Raw genomic sequence first — 13,051 nt, forward strand, 5'->3', positions numbered from 1 at the left:
AACTTAGGCGAAACGGATTCGCAGCTAAGCCACCCACTGGGGGACTGATTTGTGTGAACAAAAGTAACAACAATCACTGGGAAAATTATAAAACTCTTGTCTTTGATAAATAAACTACAGAAGTACTTTTATTACAACTCATCCGAGTGAATACTTAAGTATAAAAGGGGCGGAGCAGATCCGCATTCCAAGCTCGTGGCTCGTCAATCTGGCGATCGACGTTGTAAAGAAGGTATGCTCCATTGTGGAGAACTTTGGTAACAATGAAGGGGCCTTCCCAAGTAGGGGCGAGTTTGTGCGGCTTCTGTTGGTCCACTCGGAGGACCAAGTCTCCTTCCTGGAAGGCTCGGCTCTTCACATTTCTGGCGTAGAATCGGCGCAAGTCTTGCTGATAGATGGTCGACCGGATCATGGCCATCTCTCTTTCTTCTTCCAGAAGGTCGACTGCGTCCTGCCGGGCTTGTTCTGCTTCGACTTCAGAGTAGAGCTCGACTCGCGGTGCATTGTGAAGCAGGTCACTTGGCAGAACTGCTTCAGCTCCGTAGACCAAAAAGAATGGAGTTCTCCCAGTTGACCGATTTGGAGCAGTCCTCAATCTCCAAAGAACTGATGGAAGTTCGTCGACCCATGCGCCTGCTGCGTGCTTGAGGTCACGCATCAACCGGGGTTTCAGTCCCTTGAGAATTAGGCCGTTTGCTCTTTCTGCTTGTCCATTCGACTGGGGGTGGGCGACTGAAGCGTAGCCGACTCGAGTGCCTTGAGAAGCACAGAAGGCTTTGAACTGATCGGAATTGAAGTTTGACCCATTATCAATGATGATGCTATGCGGAACTCCATATCTGAATATCAATTCTCTGATGAAGCTGATGGCAGTGCTAGCATCAAGATTTTTAATGGGCTTGGCTTCGATCCACTTGGTGAACTTGTCGACTGCCACCAGTACATGGGTGAAGCCGCTCCTGCCAGTTCTCAGTGGTCCAACCATATCTAACCCCCAAACAACGAAAGGCCAGACGATTGGAATGGTCTTCAAGGCTGAGGCGGGCTTGTGTGACATATTGGAGTAGAACTGACATCCTTCACACTTGTCGACTATCTCTTTTGCCATTTCATTTGCTCTGGGCCAGTAAAAGCCTGCTCGGTATGCTTTAGCCACGATGGTCCGAGAGGACGCGTGATGGCCACAGGTCCCTGAGTGGATGTCGTTGAGAATCATTTGACCCTCTTCCGGTGTTATGCATTTCTGGCTGACTCCAGTCGCGCTTTCTCTGTACAACTGTACCCTCATGACAATAAAGGCTTGGATCGACGGACGATCTGCCGAGCCTCTTCTTCATTCTCTGGGAGCTCTTTCCTTAGGATATACGCGATGTAAGGCACTGTCCAGTCGGGAGTGATAACCAGAACTTCCATGATTAAGTCAACCAAAGCTGGGACCTCAACTTCAGTCGGATCCATGGCACTTTTTGGCTGCGGGGCTTCTTCGGTGAAAGGATCCTCTTGAACCGAAGGTACGTGGACATGTTCAAAAATACGCCACTAGGAATGGCTTCTCTTTTGGAACCTATCTTCGCCAAGTCATCAGCTGCTTGATTTTTCAGTCGGGGTACGTGATGAAGCTCTAACCCCTCGAACTTCTTCTCCAGCTTTCTTACTGTGTTGCAGTAACCAGTCATAGCTGGGCTTCTGACGTCCCACTCCTTCATCACTTGGTTGACCACCAAATCCGAGTCGCCGTAGACCATGAGGCGACGGACGCCGAGTGAAATGGCCATACGCAACCCATACAAAAGTGCTTCGTATTCTGCTTCATTGTTGGAGGAGTCAAAGTGAATCTGGAGTACGTATCTGAGCTTATCTCCTTGGGGAGAAACCAACACTACCCCGACACCGTAACCATTCAACATTTTAGAGCCATCAAAGAACATAGTCCAGTGCTCCGAGTGAACTTGAGTCGGTAACTGCTGTTCAGTCCACTCGGCGAGGAAATCTGCTATTGCTTGAGACTTGATAGCTTTCTTTGCCTCAAATCTGATATCAAGGGGAAGGAGTTCAATCGCCCATTTTGCCACTCGACCAGTTGCATCTCTGTTGTGCAGAATCTCTGATAAGGGGGCGTCGCTGACGACTGTGATGGTATGGTCAGAGAAGTAGTGAGCAACTTTCTTCGTGGTCATATAAATCCCATATACAAGCTTCAGATAATGAGGGTATCGTTGCTTTGATGGGGTCAGGACTTCAGAAATATAGTATACTGGGCGCTGAACTTTGAAGGTTTTCCCTTCTTCTTCCTGCTCGACCGTAAGTACTGTACTGACGACTTGTCCTGTGGCTGCAACGTAAAGCAGCAAATGCTCTTTGCTGATTGGGGCAGCAAGCACCGGCTGGGTGGAAAGCAGGGTTTTTAACTCTGCAAACGCTGCGTCAGCTTCAGGAGTCCACTCGAACTTGTCTGACTTCTTCATCAGTCGGTAAAGAGGCAATGCCTTCTCACCGAGACGGGAGATGAATTGACTTCGGCTAAGCAACCAGTAAGCTTCTGAACATCGTGCACATGCACAGGTCGTTTCATTCGGAGTATAGTGCCCACTTTCTCTGGGTTTGCATCGATTCCTCGTTCGGAAACGAGAAAACCGAGTAACTTTCCGCCAGGAACTCCGAATGTGCACTTGGATGGATTAAGCTTGATATCATACCTCCCGAGGTCGGCAAATGTTTCACCGAGGTTAGTCAGCAGGTCAGAACCTTTCCGTGACTTGACCACAATGTCATCCATGTATGCTTCCACATTCCGACTGATTTGAGTGAGCAAACACTTCTGAATCATCCTCATGAACGTGGCTCCGGCATTCTTGAGGCCGAATGGCATGGTGACATAACAGAAGCACCCAAATGGGGTGATGAAAGTTGTCTTGATCTCATCGGATCCATACAGACGGATCTGATGGTACCTGGAATAGGCATCTAAGGAAGACAGTCGCTCACATCCCGCAGTCGAGTCGACTATTTGATCAATGCGGGGAAGAGGAAAATGATCTTTCGGGCAGGCTCGATTGATATGTTTAAAGTCAATGCACATGCGAAGTGAGTTGTCCTTTTTGGGGACCATGACAACATTGGCGAGCCACTCGGAGTGGTTAATCTCTCGGATAAACTCTGCTGCTAAGAGCCGAGCTACCTCTTCGCCAGTAGCCTTCCTTTTTTGGACGGCGGACTGTCGCAGATGTTCCTTGAGAGGTTTTGCCTTTTAATCGACTCGCAGACAATGCTCAGCCAGCCCCCTGGGTACACCTGGCATGTCAGAAGGTTTCCATGCAAAGATGTTCCAGTTCTCACGGAGGAACTGGATGAGCGCTTCTTCCTATTTGGGGTCGAGTGTTGTGGAGATGTGAGTCGGAGCAGCGTTGGGGTCGGTCGGGTGGATGTGAACTGGTTTTGTCTCACTGGACGACTGAAACGCTGATTCCGTAGCGGGCTTCTTGGCTCGCAACAAATCACTCGGATCCGCATTCCTCTGGTGTTCCTGCCACTCTTCTGCCACCATCTGAGCATCGGCGATTTTTGAGCCTTTCTGGAAGCACTCTTCTGCCTTGTTGCGATTACCAGTAACAGTGATAACGCCTTTAGGGCCAGGCATCTTCAATTTGAGGTACACGTAACATGGTTAAGCCATAAAACGTGCATAAGCTGGCCAGCCCAAAATAGCATGGTAGGCACTCTGGAAATCTACAACCTCAAATGTCAGCTTTTCTTTGTGGAAGTTCTTGGAATCACCAAAAACCACATCGAGAGCAACCTGGCCGAGTGATGCGGCCTTCTTGCCAGGAATGACTCCATAGAAACTCATGTTGCTTGTGCTGAGTCTGGACATCGAAATGCCCATCCCTTTCAGCGTCTCAGCATACAGTATATTCAAACTACTGCCGCCATCCATCAACACATTAGTCAGTCGGGTGCCCTCAACGACTGGGTCGACCACCAGAGCTTGCCTCCCAGGGGTGGCTATGTGCGTCGGGTGATCAGACTGGTCGAATGTGATGGCCGTCTGAGACCACTTCAGATAATTGGGTGTTGCTGGAGCAACCATATTCACCTCTCGATTTATAACTTTCAGTCGACTTTTGCTCTCAACGTCAGCAAAAATCACCAGAGTAGAATTGACCTGAGGGTATTCCTCGTCACTATCTCCCTTGTCCTCAGCTTTGTCTGACTCCTTTTCCTTATCCTTGGGTTGTTTCCCCTGGAACTGTTGTATCAGAAGTCGACACTGTCGAGTGGTATGCTTCGGGTAAATGAAATTACCCTCTTCATATTTCTTCATGTGGATGTGACACGGCAAATCCATCACATCATTTCCCTCTTTATCCTTCACTTTCTTGGGGTTCCAAGGTCCTTTGGGCTTTCCTTTGAACTTTCCTTGAGTCACGGCCAAGGTTTCTCCAGGAGCAGTTGGCTCGGCTTTCCGCTTTTGCTTTCGACTAGAGTTCCCTCCTTCAGTTTCCTGGGCGACTGACTTGTGCTTGCCGCTCCGGAGCCGATCCTCTTCCTCACCGTTGGCATATTTGGTGGCTATCTCCATCATTCGACTTAGAGACATGTCTCCGGTTCGACCGAATTTCAGGCTTAGCTCTCTGTACTTAACACCTTCCTTGAAGGCGCAGACTGCTTGGTGATCAGATACATTTTCTACTGTGTGATGCAGTGTGATCCATCTCTGGATGTAATCTCTCAAAGTCTCATTCGACTTCTGCACACAAGATTGCAGCTCCGTCAGTCCTACTGGTCGCTTGCATGTTCCTTCAAACGTTCTGACAAACACTCGGGAGAGATCTTCCCACGTGTAAATGTTGCTGGGTGTCAACTGATTCAGCCATGCCCTGGCTGACCCTTCCAACATAAGAGGTAGATGTTTCATGGCCACCACGTCATTTCCGCCGCCGATCTGGACAGCCACTCGGTAGTCCTCAAGCTAAGTATCAGGCTTAGACTGACCGTTGAACTTACTGACTCCAGTCGCCAACCTGAAGTTGGGGGGAATCACTGCGGCTCTGATGGCTCTGCTGAAACACTCTGGTCCGGAGACATGCACTCGGCTGCTGGCGGGTACATCTTTGTCGTGACCCTCTCTGTGAGCTCTGTTCCGGTCGACCAGACCTTGAACGATGATGGATCTCGCATCAAAGTCTGGTTCCCTGGGGTCGACTGGAATTGTTCGCTCGCCACTGTGTTGGCGTCTATCATCCTGCTGTCGAGGTACGTAGGATCCACCCCTAGGGGGAGGGGTGGGCACTCGACATCGATCATCGCGATCGAATCGGTGATCATACTGCTCACGCTTCCTGTACTGATCGTGCCGGTCTCCACGCCCTTCACGCCTCGGGGGCGATCTGGGGCTATGAGCCGACTGGACCGTATTCGCAGCCACAGATTTGCTGTGGATCCTGTTCCGCGACTGTGATACAGCTGAATTTTGATCTCCTGCTGCCCGGAGCAAATCTCTGATCTGCATCAAGCCTCTGCCAGCTTCTGACTGGGAAGGCTGAATTGATTCTGCTATACGGGCTGCAGCTGCTAAATTTTGAATCGGAGTTTGATATACCTAAGTCGGAGGTGGAAAGAGTTGACGTCGACTGGAGTCAGGGACTCGTTGTCGCGCACGCTCGTCGAGTGCTCGCTGAAGGTTCTCCAGTCGAGTGCGCTCAGCCAGGTTGGCCAAGTGCGCGTCCTCCAAGGCGCGAGCCTCGGGGGTTTCTCCAACGATAGGAGTATGAAGGGCATCCATGTTCCGGCGGTGAAGTTCTTCCCTCTACAGCGAATTGAGGGGCTCGGGAAGGTACTCCTCATGGGGATGCGATGGATCGCCTCCGTCGTTACCTCCCTCGGCACCGGGAAAGCCGGGGGGACCGTGTGGTCCATTGACCATCAGGACCTCCACCGCTGGAGCACTGTTGTCGCACTCGGATGCAGTCTCTGCGGAGCCAGTCGACAGGTCGAACAGGCCGTAGAGAGATTCGTCGGGCTCGATTGCCGTGACTTGGGCGGTGGTCATAGTTTCAAATAGCGGAGATAGCATCTGCTATTGCGTCCGCAATAGCGCCAGCGCAAGAGCGTCCGCTATTGATCAAACTAAATGTAATTACTTTTTGTGAAGGATCTAGAAATATACACAACAATCTAGTGTTTTTACAAATCCGCTATGTGGATATAGCGCCCGCAATATCACCCGCTATCCGCATTCCGCTACGCGGACCCCAATCCGCTACCAGCCCGCTATTCGCTATTTAAAACCATGGCGGTGGTCGACTGGCGAGCCACCGCGTGCCTCACCCACCGCTGAAGCCTCGACCGACCGGAGCGCTTGCGCCGGCGGGAAGCTGGGAGGGAGAATGACACAAAAACCGGTCGATACTGGATCGACGGTTGCCGCAGGAGGACACCGCGGACGCACGCGCGAAAGTGCGTCGCTCCGCGGACTGGGAGCGCATCGACGTCGAGCGGAGCCTCCTGAAGCCAGGTAGAGTCGTCGGCGATGAACGTGAGCGCGCCGAGACGGATCTCGCGGCCCTCGACCAAAACTCCACCTGAAACCATGATGAAGGCGATCGGAAAAAATTGCAACTTCTCCAATAAATCGCTAAGACACCGGCCCCACAGTGGGCGCCAACTGTCGTGGTTCTAAGTCTGACAGTAGTGTAGGGGATACTAAAGGAGAGGCAAGATCCTAGCTATGGAGTAGTTGTTCACGCAAGTGTTTTACGAGTTCAGGCCCTTCTCGGAGGAAGTAACAGCCCTACGTCTCGGTGCCCGGAGGCGGTCGACTGGATTATATGCGTGAGAGTTACAGGGGTGCGAACCCTTCTGCCTGTGGAGGGGGGTGGCTTATATAGAGTGTGCCAGGACCCCAGCCAGCCCACGTAGCAGAGAGTTCAATGTACATAAAGGCCAGACGTTACTGATAACGCCTTACATAAAGTGATATCATGGCCATAAAGACTACTTAATAACAGACCGTTTGGCTGTAGAGTGACCCTAGAACTTCTGGTGGTCGAGTGACTCTTCATGGTCGACTGTCTTAGAGGAATCCTTCCAGGTCGACTGAAAGGTAGTTTCTTCTAGAGATGTCCTTGGGTAGGATACTTTGGACAGGTCCGTGACCCTACCCTAGGTACATGGCTTCGTCACAGCCTACGTAAAACACATAACTTTCTTTAAGTAGATATACCATTACTCTAAGCCCCTTATGATCGAGAGAGAAACCCATTATCTGATAAGCAATGGTTATTTTTATGAGCACTTTCATTGCACTCATCGAAAAATTATATTAGATGCACCATCAAGTAAGTCTCCTCACTTATTGATGATTAAAAGTCTTCCACACCCTAGGTATTGATTGATAAGGGAAAGTAAACAAAACTATGGGATGGTTTATTTGGATTTCGATTGCTCCATGGAAGTATTAAGAGATGGTTTTGAAGCACAAGCTCAACCATAAGTGATTTGGTAAGAGCAAGTAACAGAAAGGGTGGATGTTCTAAAGAAAAGTAATTAAAGTTTTTATAGAAGCCCGATCTCGTATCAAAGAAGTATGCTTAGTTTACATGTCACAATTTACAACAATAATGGGTTGTGACATGGGCAAAAAGGCCTATTCCCCGAGAAAAGGCGAAAAATCAAATCATGGGCATTCTTGAGCAAAATTAAGCGTGTTAAGCACTTCAAAATTTAAAGGAGAACCCCTACCACTTGCTCTGAAAGACAAATGGCTTATTGCATGGAGTTGTTGCATGTTCGTTAACGAAATTAGCAAGGTGTGGAAGCCTTCATGATTATCTTGGGTGTGAGGATGTGATAGCGTTCATCACCATCATGTATCTTATGTGAAATTTTGAATCAATGTAGTGGACTCATTCATTTACTTTATCTGCACCTCACAAATATGTTGATCTCGGTCTTTACAAACCGCGACAATTGCTCGGAGATAAGCAAAACCCTAAACTTGGGGGAGTGGATAAGTCCAAAATTTCATCATTTTTTACTCCCCGTTTTGCACCGAACTCATAGGGTTTTAGAAACTTCATCGCGCTCGCGTGCCCCTTTTATCCGATTTCACCCGGACCCTGACCACGAAGGACTTTTAGAGTATAAGGACGAAATCCTGAGGATATGCGGTGAAAATCCTGTTTATTTGCGTGGTAGGAACCTATCATAAAAAGCATAAAGTTAAATGGGGCAAAAAACTTACCAGCGCTTATACCAGGCGCTAGGCACTGGTCAACTATATCACACAACCCTGCCTTCGGATCAGAAGGAGGCACAGAGACATCAGAAACTTCGTGACAATCAAGAACCCTAGCCTAGCCTCTGACAGGGATCCGAAGTGGGGGGGGGGGGGGGGGGGGGGGTCGCTAGAAGGGCCTCGCCACGACATTCTCTTGATCAAGGGGATCCATCAACCTTTGTTTCACTGTCTCATCTGATTTGCTGTGAAAATCGAAGTACTAGTTGTGCTGAATCATCGCGCTTCCGATCTGAACGGTTCACTGCTCTTCGGCGTCTTTGCCGCACGTCGCAACCCAAGTACCCAACCAGAGGTCAAGTCGCCACTCAGCCCGACCCGACCCCGACCCACAAAAGGAACCCAGCCGACGACCCGACCCGACCGACCCGACCCACACGACGCACCACCATGGCCGTGGCCGCACGCGCCCGCAGCTCGCCGCTCCTCCGCGCCCTCGCCGGCACGAGGCCACCGCCGCCGCGGCCCCGATCCATCCACGAGGGGCCCGACACCATCGACGAGCTCCTGGACCGCCACCTCTCCAAGAAGTCCCCCACCCCCTCCCCCGCCCTCGACGACGACGCGGCGGAGGCCCTGGCGCGGCGGCGGCTGACGAGCTCGCGGCGGGAGGCGCTGGGGCTGTACCGGGACATCCTGCGGGCGACGCGGCTGTTCGAGTGGCCCGACGAGCGCGGCGTGCCGTGGCGCGACACGCTGCGCGCCAACGCGCGCCGCGAGTTCGAGGAGGCCCGCGGCGAGCGCGACCCGGAGGTGGTCGCGCGGCTCCTCATCGGCGGCCGCGACGCCGTCGAGCAGGCCCTGGAGCGCGTCGCCGACGCCTCCCGCCGCATGGTCCAGGCCGAGGAGGCCAAGCGCCGCGGCGGGGCCTAGATCCCCCCACCCCCACCCCGACTCGATGCGCCCCATACGTCCTCTTCTTCTTCTTCAGCTGCTGCTGCTGCTGCTTATGTCTCTTAATTTGGTTGTAAAAGTCACTATGTACGAAGGTTTGTGTGATGCTCACACAAAATGAGTTGCTTATGAAGCATTTCTTCCTTTTCATGCCCAGTTCTATCTTTGCCAAGAAATGTGACAGGAAATCAATTTCATTTTGGATTTGATGATCCATGTATGATGTATGTGTGTGTGCCATACAACTATACACCGAGTTACCTGTAATTTCAAAAAATTCAGTTGAGAAGAATTGACTTTGTACATCACATCATTGTCAGTTACAAAAGTCAAAAGGCGACGCTTCTTCCAATCAGTGTGTAACCTCCATTGCCAGCGGCAAGACAAACCCTGTTCGTCGAGCCGATGCGACGAGTCACGAGTACATGAGAGTTGATCCCTCATGTATGCTCCCTGAAGATTGTACTGGTGCTGGCATCTGGATTCAGAAGCTTTTGTTTAGAGCAAAGGAGCATCAGAATTCAGAAGCCGTGCAAGGTCTGAATCTGTGACATACAGCTGCAGCTTGTCATGAAATTATATCTGCACCCTGGCGTTCACTTGATCTTGCTGAAATGCTTTCAAGCTTTGCCATCAACCATAACCATTCTGTTCACCAGTAGTCACCACAGCAGCAAGAGCCATCTGAGAATTGGTGATAGATATTTGTGTCGCCAACAACAATTCTCCGTCCTGAATATTTCGATATCAATTTCAGCGCATGATGGCAGTCGTTGCATATACGCACATTCTTCTTGACAAGAATTGGGGTTCTGGCCTCGGATGATATCAGACCAAAGACAACAGCCAGCCTCACACTATGCTTGTTAGGCTCTGTTGTTCTCCTCGACTCCAGAGAGGTTGGATCAGATTGATTCGTTGGGTCAACCATTTCTCCAATCTTTCCTGACAGAAAGTTGGACACTTCTTGAATCATCTTGCTCTGAGGGTGTGTCATGTCCCCGTTGACAAAACTGCAGGAGATGCCATGAAGCTCAACTATGCTTGTTGGTTCTGTCCTTCGCAGCCCCTTCTCCTCCATCAGTGATCTTATTCTCTCGACATCCTTCCATCTCCCAGCATCGGCATACATGGAAGAAATAAGAACATAGCAACCTGTGTTGTCATGTTCTTGTTGGTCATGTTCGAGTTGAAATATCCTCTCTGCTGCGTATTCTGCTATATCCATATCATTCCTGTTCCTGCTTGCAGTCAGTAGGGAGCCCCAAACCCTGAATGTTGGATCTATTGGCATTTTTTCAATAAATTGCATAACCTCTCTAAGATCACCTGCCCGACCGAGCAGATCTGCCATGCATCCGTAGTGCTCAATCTGTGGGACCATACCATAGTCACGTTGCATTGAGTTGAACTGCGTCCAGCCTTCATCTGTCAAGCCTGAAACACTGCAAGCAGTCAACACGGAGACAAAGGTACTCTCATTTGGTTGCAGGCCATTACATTTCATCTCAGAGAACATTTCCAGTGCAGTTCTCCCCTGACCATGAATCGCATAGCCCATTATCATTGTGTTCCAAGAGATGACATCCTTACCTGCCATTCTGTCAAATATCTCCCTTGAGGACACAACATCGCCACACCTCGCATACATATGCATAACTGCGTTCATGATGAGAGTGCTCTCCCCGTAACCTAGCCTGACAATGTAGCCGTGCATCTGCCTGCATTGTCTCAGCAACCCCAGCAAAACAAACGCCGGTACTACTGCCGACATGGTGAAATAATCAGGATAAAGAGGCTGATTCAGTAATTCGAGGAACAATGAGATGGCTTCCACATACATCTCCTTGTACATGTACGCAGCGATCATATTGTTCCACGATACCAGAGTCTTGGTCGTCATCTGTCCAAATACCTTCTCCGATGATTTCACTTTGCCAACTTTGCTGTACATCTCGAGAAGCGCAGTCTCGAGCACCACGTGAGGAAGAAACTGTCTTCTAGTTATGTAACCATGAACACTCCTTCCATACAGTGAGCTCTCAGTTTGAGCGCAGGCAGCCAGCAGATTGATAGCGGTGACCACTTCCACCTGGTGGCCCTCTTCCTTCATTTGCTCGAAGCAATCAAATGCCTCCTCGGGCTGTTCGTTGAGCGCATACCCACCTATCATGCAATTCCATGTCACCACGGTCCTCAATGGCATCGTCGCAAACACGCCCTCGGCAGAACCAATGTCGCCACACTTGCAGTACATGTCAAGGATAGAAGTGCCAACCTTGACGTCATGCTCCATCCCATGCCTGATCACGTAGGCGTGGACCTCCTGCCCTTGCATCAGCGCCGATTCCAAGCAGCAAGCGGCGAGCGCGGCTATGATCCCGACGCCGTCATGCTGCACCTCCAGCGCCTCGTGCATCTCCCTGAAGCAGTCCAGGGCCAGCGCCCCGAGGCCGTTGGACACGTAGCCGTCGACCATGGAGTTCCAGGTGACGATGTCCCTGGCCGGCATTCCGTCGAACACCCGCTCGGCGTCGCCCACCAGGCCGAGCCTGGCGTAGAAGGCGAGGAGCGAGTTGCCCGTGTACACGTCGGCGGCCGCCACGCCGAGCCTGATCGCCGCCGAGTGCGCCGCGCGGCCGTCGTCGAGCGCGCCGAGCCGAGCGCAGCACTTGAGGATGACGGGGAAGGTGAAGCGGTCGGGGCGCGCGCCGGCGGCCAGCATGGCGCGGTAGGCGGCCAGCGCGGCGCCCGGGAGGCCCGCGTCGGCGAGGCCCCGGATGACGACGTTGTGGAGGAACGCGTCCCCGCTCCCGGCGGCCGCCAGGGCCTCCAGGGCGTCGTCCATGCGGCCGGCGGCCGCGTGCGAGAGGACGAGCGACTTGGTGCCGCCGCGCTTGGGCCGCACGCGCGGCGGGGGCTCCCTGGAGGTGGCCGCGGCAAGGTGCTGGGAGGCGCAGGTGGCGGTGGTGGTGGCGGCGGCGTGGGCGCCGCGGGAGGCGAGGACCGGCGGCGTGGCCATGGGTGGAGGACGGGGCCTATCCGGGAGGAGCCGAGCCAACCAAGCGAAGCAAGGGGACAAGAGGGTGGTGACGTGTCGCCTGGATTGCACTGTCGTAACGGCGCTGCTGCTTCGCCTCAACTGAAAGTTACCTCCTCCAACTTTTCACCACAAGCTAAGTCTGCCATCACAGTCAGGTCATTTCTTTGGCTTCTTCATCCAGGGCGAAGTCGAAGTCGCTTGCTCAAGGGACGTCGATGATGCCTGCTTGAGGAGAAGCGATGACAATGACTACGATATGTTGTCTCGACGAGGCTCTCTCCGTAGATGCATGTGTGGGATATCATGTTTACCGCTCAGTGGATTGTAATGATTTTCCTAACCAAACAACTTGGCTCATGAGTTATGAAGTGTATCTTATTTTATCCTCAACAATGTGGGTATGGTTGGTTTTAGCCTAATGTTGCCCTACAAATAGTTGACTATCCAAAACTTTGGTGGAGATTTTATTTGCCCATGAATTGGCTCCAAACATAGACAAAAGAAAATTGGTCATTACCAAAAAGTTTCTATGGTGGACTTTTTTTATCATTAATTGTATCGTAATGTACAAGCATGTGTGTTGTCGTTCTGCATGTAGTTTAGTCTAGGGTGTTGTTTGTCTGGTGAAGCTTCGGCTTTAGCACGTGAAGGAGGCGAGATGTGAGGCTACTGTGTGATGCAACATCCAAAAGTGTGATGCTATAGTGTTGTGTGATGCAACATGGTCGCATGAAGCGTCAAGTCAATCAATTTGCTGGAGCCGAGAGAATCAGTGAGTTAGTTAACTGCATTAGTGGCGTAGTTGCACACCGTGAGCA

General features: G+C 51.4%; 2 protein-coding genes across 2 annotated transcripts; one reads left to right on the plus strand and one right to left on the minus strand.

Annotated features, from left to right (window-relative positions):
* Window positions 1–8,471: 8,471 nt before the first annotated feature.
* LOC123093669 (uncharacterized) lies at window positions 8,472–9,346 on the plus strand. Its single transcript, XM_044515679.1, has one exon. It carries the CDS (start codon window positions 8,687–8,689, stop codon window positions 9,167–9,169), a length of 483 nt encoding a protein of 160 aa, XP_044371614.1. The 5' UTR covers window positions 8,472–8,686; the 3' UTR covers window positions 9,170–9,346.
* A 101-nt stretch (window positions 9,347–9,447) lies between these two features.
* LOC123093668 (pentatricopeptide repeat-containing protein At4g35130, chloroplastic) lies at window positions 9,448–12,298 on the minus strand. The gene has a single exon (XM_044515678.1). The coding sequence runs from the start codon at window positions 12,210–12,212 to the stop codon at window positions 9,843–9,845; it is 2,370 nt and encodes a 789-aa protein (XP_044371613.1). The 5' UTR covers window positions 12,213–12,298; the 3' UTR covers window positions 9,448–9,842.
* Window positions 12,299–13,051: the final 753 nt, after the last annotated feature.

The sequence above is a fragment of the Triticum aestivum genome, chromosome 4B, assembly GCF_018294505.1.
Source record: "Triticum aestivum cultivar Chinese Spring chromosome 4B, IWGSC CS RefSeq v2.1, whole genome shotgun sequence".
Taxonomy (NCBI): Eukaryota; Viridiplantae; Streptophyta; class Magnoliopsida; order Poales; family Poaceae; genus Triticum; species Triticum aestivum.